Source organism: Daphnia pulex, chromosome 3 (genome assembly GCF_021134715.1).
Source record: "Daphnia pulex isolate KAP4 chromosome 3, ASM2113471v1".
NCBI lineage: Eukaryota > Metazoa > Arthropoda > Branchiopoda > Diplostraca > Daphniidae > Daphnia > Daphnia pulex.
The window spans coordinates 4410295-4422261 of record NC_060019.1 but is presented as its reverse complement, the minus strand read 5'-3'; the positions used below and the strand labels follow the sequence as shown (position 1 = coordinate 4422261).

Here is an 11967-nt window from a genome sequence, read left to right as displayed (position 1 = left end):
TTTATTTGTTCGGATGTTTTCATCGAGAATTGGATACGGTGACAAATCTTTTCTGAGAGAGTGTGCTAATTGGCACGGTCACCTTGTCCCGGATATGGAAATTAGTTGGTATTGATTCAATTGAAAAACCTTTGCACCTTTTTCTCATTCGCTACGCTCCAGTGAGAGTTATGTGTCCCCACACATGACACGGCTTCCGGCCGCACGGAAATAGATTCACAAAATTCTAACCTTTTTCCAAATGTATAATACCAAACTAGAATATAGTATAATTTTTTGTTTAGTTCAGGGCTGCTTCTATATGCGTATGGCTGTATAGTGTCCTCCACCTCGGTCCTTTCGACTCGATTCATACCGGGGTAAAATATATATCCCGACCGACCGACCAGCAGACAAAAGGGTTTTCGGTGAAAAGGGAAAAAGCTCATTAATCTCCGGCTCTGAATTGCGTGTGAACTTCAAAAAGAATTGTCAACTTATGAGTAGCGCAGAGCCGCAGATCTAACTCTGTTGTGTTTTCGACGACAGATAACACTGTATTATTATTGAAATTTCCGCTCTTCTTTTTTCCCTGCTGTTTCAGTACTTAAAGGAAACTTTCGTTTGATTTAAAATGAGTTCAATTCGAATGCCCTTAAAACCATAAACCAATTGGATTTCCAGACTTATTATATAGGAACTTGATGGTGTAGAATTTAAACTGACATCCCATGCAGTGCGGCTTTTCTCTGCTGAGGGAGGGTTGCGGTGATCTGCTATCAAAATGGTGTAAAAATGTAATTGCGTGTCTGTTCCATGTTGTACCAGCGAATTGGATGAAGTTGGGAAAGCTGGACGCGGGGAGCCGTTAACCAGCAGATCCCGAGAATATAATGGAACGTGGACAAACATTGGGAAAAAGGGACGAGAGGATGTTTCATTTCCCCTCGTCTCTTGTGTGTGTGTGTGTGTCTCGTTTCTTTTTCCTTCCCTCTTTTTTTTTTGTATTCACCGCATTTGCGCCGCTATCAGCTGTCTGCTTCCGGTTTCAGCAGTTGCCGGGACCAGACTCTCTCTGCTGCACCATGACGTCACTTAATGATGAGGAGTCCTATGGTTCCTCTCTCTCTGATGCTCTGATGTCCGTCTCTCTCTCTCTCTCACATTCTTTTTTCCCTTTGGCTGGGCTGTGAGGTATTGTCTGCTTGCAATGGAGGCTGGAACAAGTGGGCGGAGAAATAAAGGGACAGGTGAGTAGGGATTCACGTAGGATGGAACGATAGGAAGGGATGTGTTGCAAGTGACCATAAAGTCTCAGCGTCGGACATCACTTGCATCCAGTTGCTACCGACTCTCAGGTGTCTCCAATCCTCGTTCCCATTTTCTCCTCTCTCTCTCTGTCGACACTGTCGCAATCAAAAGACCCGCGTTCACGCTCCGTCGTTTCGTTCGGCAGTTGACGGGATTTTTTGGCTAATTTTAATTTGTGGCGGATTCGACTTGGCAAATTGTTTTTTTTTTTTTTTTTTTCATTTCTTCTTTCCACCTTTTGACCACCGACTACCGAAACCGCTCGCCAAAACCATTTAACACGGGTGCCATGCGAGTGAGGTTGACGGGCGACCATTAGTCCCATCAGGCTTTGAATCACAAGATGCGATCATTCACTCTAGTTCATAACTCAATTCATTTCATCATGGTGCAGGCAATTTCTCTTCTCACTCTCTTGCGCATGCTGACTGAAGGTAATTCATTATATCTAATTTTTCTTTGTGAAATGTTCGTTTCATTATGTTTCACCCAGTTGAATTTGTTTTGCACTATACTTATAGTTGTATTTTAAATAGTATCAGATGCGTGAGTGTAAAGACCTAAAATAGATTCTAAAAATTGCTTATACCTCCAGGTAGATCCTTATAGTGTAGAAGTATATAGGAATGAATGCGCGTATTATGTTTTTGAATCAAAACCGACCAACACGCGATGCCACTCGTCAAATGTTGCCGTCACAATTCTCCATCATTTCCTTTTGCCAAAGCGATTCTTCCGGCTTGGCTTCCGAACTGAGGACAAAAGCAGGCGGAGTTTCTATATATATATTTTGGCTCCGCATGGATACACCTTGTCACAGTTCCAAGTGTATAGGACAACAGGTGGATAGCGGTTGACCGGTTGACCGACTGTTGCATCTTTTTTTCTGACGTTATTTTCGGTTATTTTCATCCTATTTAGGGCATTTACTTTGAGCTAAATTACTTTCATTTGAAAGATGCGTCGCCGGTTATAGAGTAAAACTCATTAAAATCATTATTACTATTAGGTCGACAGATGTATGTATCTCACCTATCGATATGATGAGCGGTCGTGTAGGATGAGGATCGCTGGATCGGTGGGAGTGAAAGGGTGGTGGGATAGAGTGTAACAAATCAACGGGCTGTTTAAAGAATTGAATAGACCACCGGATATGAATCGACAATTCTCTTGTTTCTCTCTCATTCTCTCCTCATTCTCTCTCTCTCTCCCTGTTGCTTTCATGCCTCGTTTTCTCCACATCGGAAGTGACTCCCCCCTCTTCTCTTTCAGCTCTTTCCACACCCCCAAACATTTCCCGCCTCTCTCTCTCTCCCCCTTTTCATTCGAATATTCTTACACAACACGATATAATATGAATGTCTCTATACCCTCGGACACATCGATCGGGACTGCGATAACCTTCGATCGGCAATAATCGTGTGTCGTGCAGTCCCGCGATCTTCCTAATTAGGCACAGTGCAGAGTCCCAATAGATGTAATTGTTGATGCGATACGCGTAATCAACTGTGACGCTAAACCAATGAGGTATAGCTCTGGTATTCAATAGATGGTAATAACAATGGATGCAAGTTGATGATCAGGATATCGGTTGGATCAACGCCCAGTTTCGTAACAGAAAATGAAGGGACCTACATGCCAATTTCGAGAAATCACGCGTAACCGATTGGGATCTAAAACAATTACATCGAGGTGCAATTCATCCATAGGCTTCAATCGATATCATCCTGCGGTTTTAATTCTACGCTTTCTGATCGAGTATAAGGTGTTTGATTTGAGTAGATAGTACAGATCTAAACCAATGCAGTCATTAAATGAAAAACTCGAAAAACTAACCGACGGTAAAATAGGTTGAGACAAGGTAATTATATGCACAGTGGTGAGACCCCAACTTATCCCCCGTCAATCCTTATTCGCTGTGGGGGGAGAAACGAGATTGACATTTACGAGTGGAATTTTCCGCTCGGAAGTACACGTTACAAGAGACGGTCGTACGTGGAAATGTGGCGGTGTATAACGAAAGAATAAGAGGGGTGGAAATGTTTTGTCTCGCATTTGGCCATATGCGCGGCAGTTAGTCTAAGAGGGATTGAGTCATAGAGCGGTGGCGTACTGGTTCCGATATACACACGGCGTCGTTCCGCAGCAGGAACAGGATGTCCGTCAGTTTTAATAATACCCTTTGCCGCTCTCCCTCCACCGCCATCCTTTTTGTAACAGATTGAGGTTAAAAGCATCTACGCACGATTGAAATAAATAAATAAAAAAAATGCCCTTTCGTTTGTTTGCAATTAAACTCGATTTTAAGGGGATCAGTATTTGAATAAGGCGTACAGTAAATATGATTGACAGCAGGAAATAGTGAATGTTTCAAATAATAGGGGAGAATATCGGCTTAAATGTATATAGACTAAATTTAAATACTCAAATTAAATTTCGAATTTTTCTTCTTTTAAAAATTAGACTATAAAATTTAAATTTCAGACCTATTTGACTTTTTCAAAATAAACGAAATTAACCAATTCCAAAATGAACATTTTTAAATTTCAGCTCAAACGTCTTGCAACTTTGGATTGGGTCGAATAGTGTACGAGAAATTGCCCCATCAACAGCTCCAAGGCTACGACGACGATGTGGTATGAACAAACGTCACATCATCTTATTTAGTTCTCAAATTTGGATTCAAGTAACAGACAGAGAAACAATCAAGTCCTTTAAAATGTTTTCACTTTTGCAGGTACGGGATGCATCTCCTCCGATGCAAGTGTTAACGAGATGTCAAGATCTGTGTCTTCGTGATCGAACGGCAGCCAATAACCTTGTGCGAACTTGCAGTTCATTTGATTTTCAACCGGGCAAGCGCCTGACACTTCCCAATTCACTGCCCGCTCCTTTCAATTCCCCGTCAACATCACCGTCAGTGGCCGGTGCTGTAGAATATGACGAGTCTGTCTGTTTCTTGTCGCGAGAACTGCCCCGCCCAGAAGGACTAGGGGCCCTCGTCAACTTACCCGGTCATTTTCTATACAGCGAGGTCTGCTTAAGTTGTAAGTCTGATGTCCAATATTAATCATTTAACATATAATACCTAAGTGTTATAAATCGTATTCTGGTGCTCTTATTGCTTGATGAACATATTAGCGCATATTTAGACAAGATTTACAGATAATAAGGAAATGTTGGTTAATTAAGTAGTAATTCATAGTTTGATTTGATTTGAACTGATTCCTACAGCGGCCAGGATTGAGCGTGAGTGCCCAAATCGGAAATCAGTTTTTGATCGAATTACCCGCAAGCGGTTTCGGCCTTCTGGTTCGAAAGAGTACTTTGTGAATAATCGTACCGAATGCGAGGATAAGTACGCGATTTCTTTAAAAATTATTTCAATGTTTGATTGAACGGAGAACAAATATCCACGAATCTCTGAACTTTTCACCGTAGATGTCTGAATGAATACAGCTTCGTCTGTCGCTCTATTTCGTACGACAGTACGTCGAGGACGTGTTCGTTAAGCCGATACACGCGCCGCACTCATCCCGAACAATATGAAGACGATCCTGGATTCGAATATCTAGAAAATACCTGTTTATCAGGTATTTTTTTTTTTTAAATTTAATTTTCCTTTACTTTAGAAGGCTGTTTAGGTGTTTCCCCCCGATTCATAAATTTACGAAGTCTAAAAATGTTTTGAAAATTTGGTATCTTTCAGAAGATCGTCGCTGTGAGGGTCAACTTACTTTCGTTCGTGAAGAACGCGGCCAGATGCTAACCGCATTCGACTCTGAAATAATGATAAATACGACTATAGAAGAATGCCAAGCCCGATGTTTATCGGCAGACACGTACTAAACTATATTTTCGTTTCATCTGAATGCTGAACGAGTATTTCACCATCGAAAAATAACCCTTTTCATGATTTTAATACTTAGATATTTCTGTCGTTCGTTGACCTACGATCCTATTTCTAAAGCATGCGTCCTCTCCAGCGAGGATTCAGCTTCGCTGAGCGACCAGGAAGTGGCCACGATGACCGGAACTGGTTATTACTACTTTGAAATTCTATGCATGGCCCTTGGTAAGCAGACTGTCACCTTTATTTTTTATAATTTCAAATTGTGTCAAAGCGTCTGTCGAAGATTTAATGCATCTCTAGAACGGTTGAATTAGTCCTAAGAATACTAATAAGTTTGCAATGCATAAAAATGAAAAATTTGTATTTTTTAATGTTATGGCAAAATAAATTTGACGCAATATTTCTGTGGGGACTTAACAGGAGCAAATGAAGTAAATCCGCTATCACAGCGAGGTGAAGGCGAAGCATCACCACTTCTTGTCGACGGCCGCCGAAGAGATATTTTAACGGCATTTCAACGTTACCGTAATTCACGTCTCTCAGCCGATTTCCAAACGGAAATTACCGATCGGTCGTTGGCTGAATGTCTCGACGAATGCCTCCGTCAGGTTAAAATAATATTCTGAATTTTGAAATTTCCTCGGAAATTTCAGTAAAAACTCACCGTTACATTATTTATGAAACAGACAAGCTACCGATGTCGATCTACGATGTACAGCGAGCGATTCAGAGTATGCCGACTTAGTCGCTCCGATCAAAAGGACGGCCGACTAATTTACGAGCCTGATTACGATTATTATGAAAGCCTCTCAGGTAAGACAGCAAATGTTTATTACTAATAAGCATATATTTTTATATAAACAATATATATATGTATTCATGAGAATAGCAGATATTTATAACAACATATCGTTTATATTCTAAATAACTTGAAATAACTTGAAGTGAATCGGATAAAAGCTGATTTTTCGCTTGAATCGAGTCAAAGCTACTGTTGCAGCATTTTTTTTTTTCTAAACAATCTGTAAATGAATTGAGAAAATAATTAACGTCAGCAGGCGGCGTCATTGGTGGTGGCGGACTCGGTCCAAGCTCTATAGATGACTACAACCCGTCGCTTGTGACACCTTACCGCCCACCTTTTATCATGCCCGGCGGCAGTCAGCAAGGTTTTAAAAGCTGTCTTAAATCTTATTTGATATCAATCGCAAAACGTAACACTTGCCTATACTCACGCTGCATATTACAAAAAAAAATCAAGATACAAATTAACAGTCAATGAACGTTATTTGCAAATCACTAAATGCATGAATACAGCTCCGTATGTTTATAAGGAATCACAGGACACATGCATCAATGAATAATTGTGTCACCTACCAAATACCGTTTTACTTATTTATACTACTACATATCTCATTTACCACACAATCGTCATCTTAGATTTGGCTTATTAGTTGTTTAAATCTATTTGACATTAAATTCATAATCTAAGATTTACGTGCTAACAAATAATCACAACACGCGCACTTGAAACACTGTAGTTATGAACGAAACAGTATTTGAGAGTTCGTCGAGCTTCGTGAACCGCCCGGAAGAATTCGGTGAAATTACTGGTTCGTCAGCAGTTGGCGATTTTGCTGCGAGTTCTGCCGTTCCTGCTGGAAGCTGGCCGCCAGGGATTGTTCCAGAAATACAATCAGGTTTTAATGAGCCCATCGGCCGTAGTCCATCTAGCCTATATCAGTGTTGGAAACAGCAATGTAGAACCTATTATCTATACTTCCTATGCAACCATTTAGATGTTCCTGAATCTTCGTAGTCTTATTTAGCTACATTAGTACGATATCGGGATAGAAGGTTGCGGATTTACTTTCCATTATTAAGGAAGTCAAGTCAGAATACAAAACTCAAATACTAATTTCAATACTGCACAAATTGTATTTAATAGCTTTTGCTGGTGGTTGGTTGATTTTTTTTTTTCAAACGCACGCACATCGCTACAACACATTATTTATTAATTTTACTGCAAAGCCTGGTTGTGGTATCTTTGAGAGATTTAGATGGTCTAACATTTCCGTGATTGTACTGTAGATGATCCGTACTATGCGGGGCCATGGCCAGCAGGGAGTGGTATTAGCCCAGGAGGATTGCCGGGAGGATCTTCGACGGGATTGGGAATTCTTCCCGGAGGAAATCAACTGGGAAATCGTCCTAGGTGTGAACCTGGACGAGAACACGATGGATTTCGCCAGGTACGGTACATTTTACGAGTATTCTAGAATGAAACCACAATAACAAATTTATTTTTTCAAAGGCCGCAACGCGCATGCGCCTTCGACGAATATACGTTAAACGCTACTTGGTGGCACCGTCCTTAGCCCAGTGTGAGCGTGAGTGTCAAACAGCGCGCGATTTCCGTTGCATTTCCTTCAATTTCTAGTACTACACAATCAAAATTTTCATTTTTTAAATTAAGAAAAAAACTAAATCCTTTTTCTCCTAGTCGTTTGCCTTTCTTTTCGAACGCAATTGGCGGGGAACGAGAAAACTGTGAGCTTAGCGACCGATCAACTCGCGAATTAGACACGAGTAATCCGTCCTTCTTTGAAACCAATGGCGATTATGATTTTTACGAACGTTCTCAAACATCTGACTGTCTTGACGGTATTAGCTGTTTTTTTAAGATTTTTTTAAAGATTTTTGACGTGAAAATAATCCATCCAAATTTGTAATATTGTAGTGAGCCAAGTATGCAATGAGGACGGTATGGAGTTCACGTTGCGCACCCCGGAACCGTTCACCGGACGAATTTACACTTACGGATTCTACGATCGATGTTTCTTTCGTGGTACAGGGGGCCTTACCAATGTTTTGCGAATCACAGGTCCCAGAGGTTTTCCTGACTGCGGATCACAGAGAGTAAGCTACCAATATTAACATCAATGTTAATATTATATTTTAAACACAACAGTAATGCATTATCATTTTTTGGACAGCATGGAGACATATTGACCAATATAATAGTTGTCCAATTCAGCGAGATGGTTCAAACCGCTCGTGACAAGCGTTACAATCTTACGTGTTTGTACGGTGGACCTGGTGAAGCTGTCGTCACTTCTGGTTATATTGGCGCTGGGTAATTAAAAAATGATTTTCTAGCTAAATTTTGAATGGACTGATGACGAATCGTTGTATTTTAGATCTGGTAGTCCTACACCAATCGAATTCCTTCCAGCGCAGAACATCCTGGATTCGCGCGTTCGACTACTTATCATGTATCAAGGGCGACCGACCACTACCATCGCTGTTGGTGATCCTCTCACCTTCAAGCTCGAATCGTTGCAGGGCTATAACCTAATTGCCGATATTTTCGCCACAAACGTCATAGCTAAAGATCCATACACCGGCAAGAGTGTTCAGCTGATCGATCGTTTTGGGTATTTTTCAAAATTTTTAATGTCGTGACACGAAAAATTTCATGATGTACTTATCTATTAACAGGTGTCCTGTGGACGACGGAATCTTTCCATCTCTAGATCGCGCCAGGAGCGGCGAAGGTTTGGAGGCAGCCTTCAACGCTTTCAAAATACCCGAATCCAATTTTTTAGTTTTTGAAGCCACCGTGAAATCTTGTCGAGGCGGATGCCAACCAGTAAGCAAACTCAGTTTAATTTCTTAAATTGTTTTTCGGAAATGTTGATGATTGACAATAAATGCGTTTTTTTTTTAAGGTTTTTTGTAATACCAATAACGTACCGGGCCGTGGTTCTGGACAGTCTTACGGTCGAAAACGGCGTGATTCCCCGGCCGGTTTTGCTTTGAACAAACCTGCCTGGTTAAGTTTGTCTAGCAGCAGTAGCAGCAGTACCATGAAACCCATAGAGGACACGAATGAAGAGGAACTCGTTATGGAAATGCTTAGGGTAAATTTTCAATATTTAAAATGATATAGAGTAGACTGTTGATCTCATGCACTTATCTAACTTAAAATGATTGCTTATCAGGTTTATGCTAATCGTGACGAGATTCCTGAAAACACTGTCAGTCTTCAGAAGCTAGATATTTGTCTGTCTCGTGTAGAATATTACAGCCTCATAACTTCGTTAGGCATCATACTGCTCATCTTAATAGCATCTTCATTTGTGGCCGGCCTTTGTTTCAGGTTCTTTAAATGGCACGAAATTTTGTTATTCGTAGGGAATAAATTTTCCATTTTCTTGCTGTAGACGTTACCGTTTACTACACTTCAAAAATGCGGGAGCAGATGCAACGGCACCACACTCTATGTTGAGTCATAACACATACGGTCAACAGCGGCAGCGCAACTTGTTTCATCATACTCCTTCAGCTCGGAATTTCGCTTTTATTAATCGTGCCTTTGACTTGCGGTATGTATTTTAGTAAGAAGGCTAATTCTGGCTAATTCAATTTCTAAAATTCCATCGACTGCATTTGTATTTGCAGCACACCACCAGAATCTACTGTCGGTGACAGGCAAACTGAGCTGGACTTTGGAGAAGGAGAAGTAGCAGATCGAGCAGTCAGCAGAAAAGGACAACACAAGCAGCAATCGCGGGCTTTTCAAGACCCGAGCGAGCCAATATATACTGAGCCGTCATTGTTTGAGCGGTCACGAAGTCTTCGCAGCGTGGCCGCTCCCGACCTCCGCCGTGTCGTCCATCGAACAACCGCCGAACAACCGGCTATTAAAGAAGTGCCCGATACTGAGAGCGCCGCGTTATAACAATATATATTCACCTGCAATGTCTTTATCCTTTCTGACAGTTTAAACTTAACTATTTTTTTTCAATTTAGTTATCCACGTACAGTACTATAAAGGATTCACTATATTATAAGTAGATTGACTGCACTGCTGTCTTAATAGGATGTTTTCACTTTATTTTACAATCACACATTAAATGCAGGATAATGATTAACATGGCTGTTTCTCGTGACTTGGGCTTATGATTTGGACTCATCACGAAGTACAGTAGATACCCCCCCCCCCCTCCATAATTAACCTTCTTCAATTACGGCTACAAAGCGTGCGACCCTTCTGTGTGTTCTGGCGAAATGGAATCAGCCACCTCCCCCAAGTGCAAAACTTCTCTATTACGTGACCTATAGTTTGCAATTTTTGAACTCTCTAAGTGAAACTTCAATTTTCCACAATCACTTTTTTTCCCATTTTCGTGTTTACTTTGAGGAGGTTGAGGCCTGGCCACATCGTGGTGTCATGGCAACGGAAATTTTGGAAAACGATTGTGGAAAATTTAAGTTTTCTTCTAAAATAAAAATAAGCAAAGCAGGCCGCTAGGGATGATTGCTTTTAGCACCTGAGTAGCTACGGCGAGTGATTTTATTTCGGATTTCGACAGATCTGACAGAAGAGTTGTTCTTAGTGGATGCACCCTAAGTGCACCCTTCTCAATATTCTTAGAATGAAACACATCAAGGATTTCCCCAATATTTTAGTGTTGACCAAAAAAGGTGATTGTTACAAAAACCCCGTCATTTTTTACAATCAAGGAAGATGTTGGCGATTTGAGGAAGCATGCAATATTAGATCAATTCTATCAAAATTCGATCATTAACTATGCGATTCTTGCATTGAAACCCCTCTCCAAACTTTGTTTCGGTGTGCTTATTCCGGTATCTGATGACTGATGACAATATATTCCATTACGTTAATAACTAGAGCAGTATACACTTTACACAATGTTCTTTATGTTCACCAAGATGTTCACATTACAACTGAATTGGATAATTTCATTACAATACAGCAAGAAAGGATAGGTAAAAAAGAGACTTTTGTTTACCTATACCTTTAAATACCTATCTCTTTTAAAGAATATGCTAATAAGCGAAATGTAAATTTATTCCAGGACTGCCTAAATGCCAGAGTCAAAATCTGGAAATTTTAAGGTGAACAAAAGGGCACGTTCTTGAGAGTCTCAAGACCTTTAGGTATATGTAGGGTAGAAGATGACTTTATCTTTAAAGTTGATAATTCAAAATCGTTTTTTAACAAGCAATCCACCCCTCAACCGCAGCAAATCCGTGGACCCACCTTTTTTTCTTATTCCACTATGGGATCTAAAATTGTAAAAAAAAAAAAAAAAAAATACAGGCCTATCTAGTTTTTGACTCCGGATTTGCCTGTTATTTCAGAAATGTAATATTCCCTGCCGTTCGGGAGGTATTTAATTTGAAAGTTTGGGTTTTCAAATTTCGTCGATTTGGGGAGGCCTTTGTTATCACTTAAAAAAAAAGTGAAAATAAAAAAACTCTTTCAAAAGATTGCTCGGCCACCCCTCAATGCAAATTCTAAAAGAAATCTTTTTTCCTGATTTTATTGGCCGAGTTATTAGTGATCTAGTATCATCATTTGATCGATTTCCCACCCAGCCAAGTCGCCATTTTTTATCACTCTCCCTCGCGCTCATTCAAGTTTTCCGAGTCATAACTAGCGTCTCAGGTTTAAGGGCGAGAGTTGAGAAATCTGGCGATCTCGGCGAACAGTTTCATACTGTACCTTCTTAGCCAGCTCTCTCCCCCGAATAATCCAAAAAAGTTGGGGAATAAATTGTCGGTCCCTGCGTGATGCATCTGCAATAGATGTTTTCCACTCCTTTATCTGGCGGGTAGGGTTGTGAACGAAGCGGCTGTTGCGCTTTGGTACAACACCGCTAGGGTGTCAACGCCCTGACGCACGGCAACGTCCTTGAGCTTGACGCGTCGTATCGTATGCCAGTCAAAAAGGTATACTTTTCGTCTAAATTCGTGTTATCTTTGCTCGCCATCACTACTCCCTTTCCCCACCA

The 11967-nt window shown here is 40.7% G+C and overlaps 1 protein-coding gene across 4 annotated transcripts; it reads left to right on the top strand.

The window, feature by feature from the left end:
- The first annotated feature begins 1282 nt into the window (after positions 1–1282).
- On the top strand, positions 1283–10995 carry LOC124191300. 4 transcript variants are annotated; one of them, XM_046584453.1, is made up of 21 exons: positions 1283–1724; positions 3841–3926; positions 4028–4337; positions 4525–4648; positions 4732–4883; positions 5000–5132; positions 5220–5365; positions 5564–5751; positions 5830–5956; positions 6202–6312; positions 7235–7395; positions 7458–7582; positions 7647–7807; positions 7884–8062; positions 8140–8279; positions 8344–8580; positions 8645–8795; positions 8875–9066; positions 9148–9305; positions 9370–9531; positions 9608–10995. In XM_046584453.1, the coding sequence occupies exons 1-21, from the start codon at positions 1634–1636 to the stop codon at positions 9885–9887; spliced, it is 3414 nt and encodes a 1137-aa protein (XP_046440409.1). In that variant the 5' UTR covers positions 1283–1633; the 3' UTR covers positions 9888–10995. The 4 variants fall into 4 exon arrangements, with proteins under 4 accessions (XP_046440409.1, XP_046440407.1, XP_046440406.1 ...); XM_046584451.1 differs by lacking the exon at positions 6202–6312 and adding an exon at positions 6685–6843 and having other exon boundaries at positions 1304–1724; positions 5003–5132; XM_046584450.1 differs by lacking the exon at positions 6202–6312 and adding an exon at positions 6685–6843 and having other exon boundaries at positions 1304–1724.
- The last annotated feature ends 972 nt before the right edge of the window (positions 10996–11967 follow it).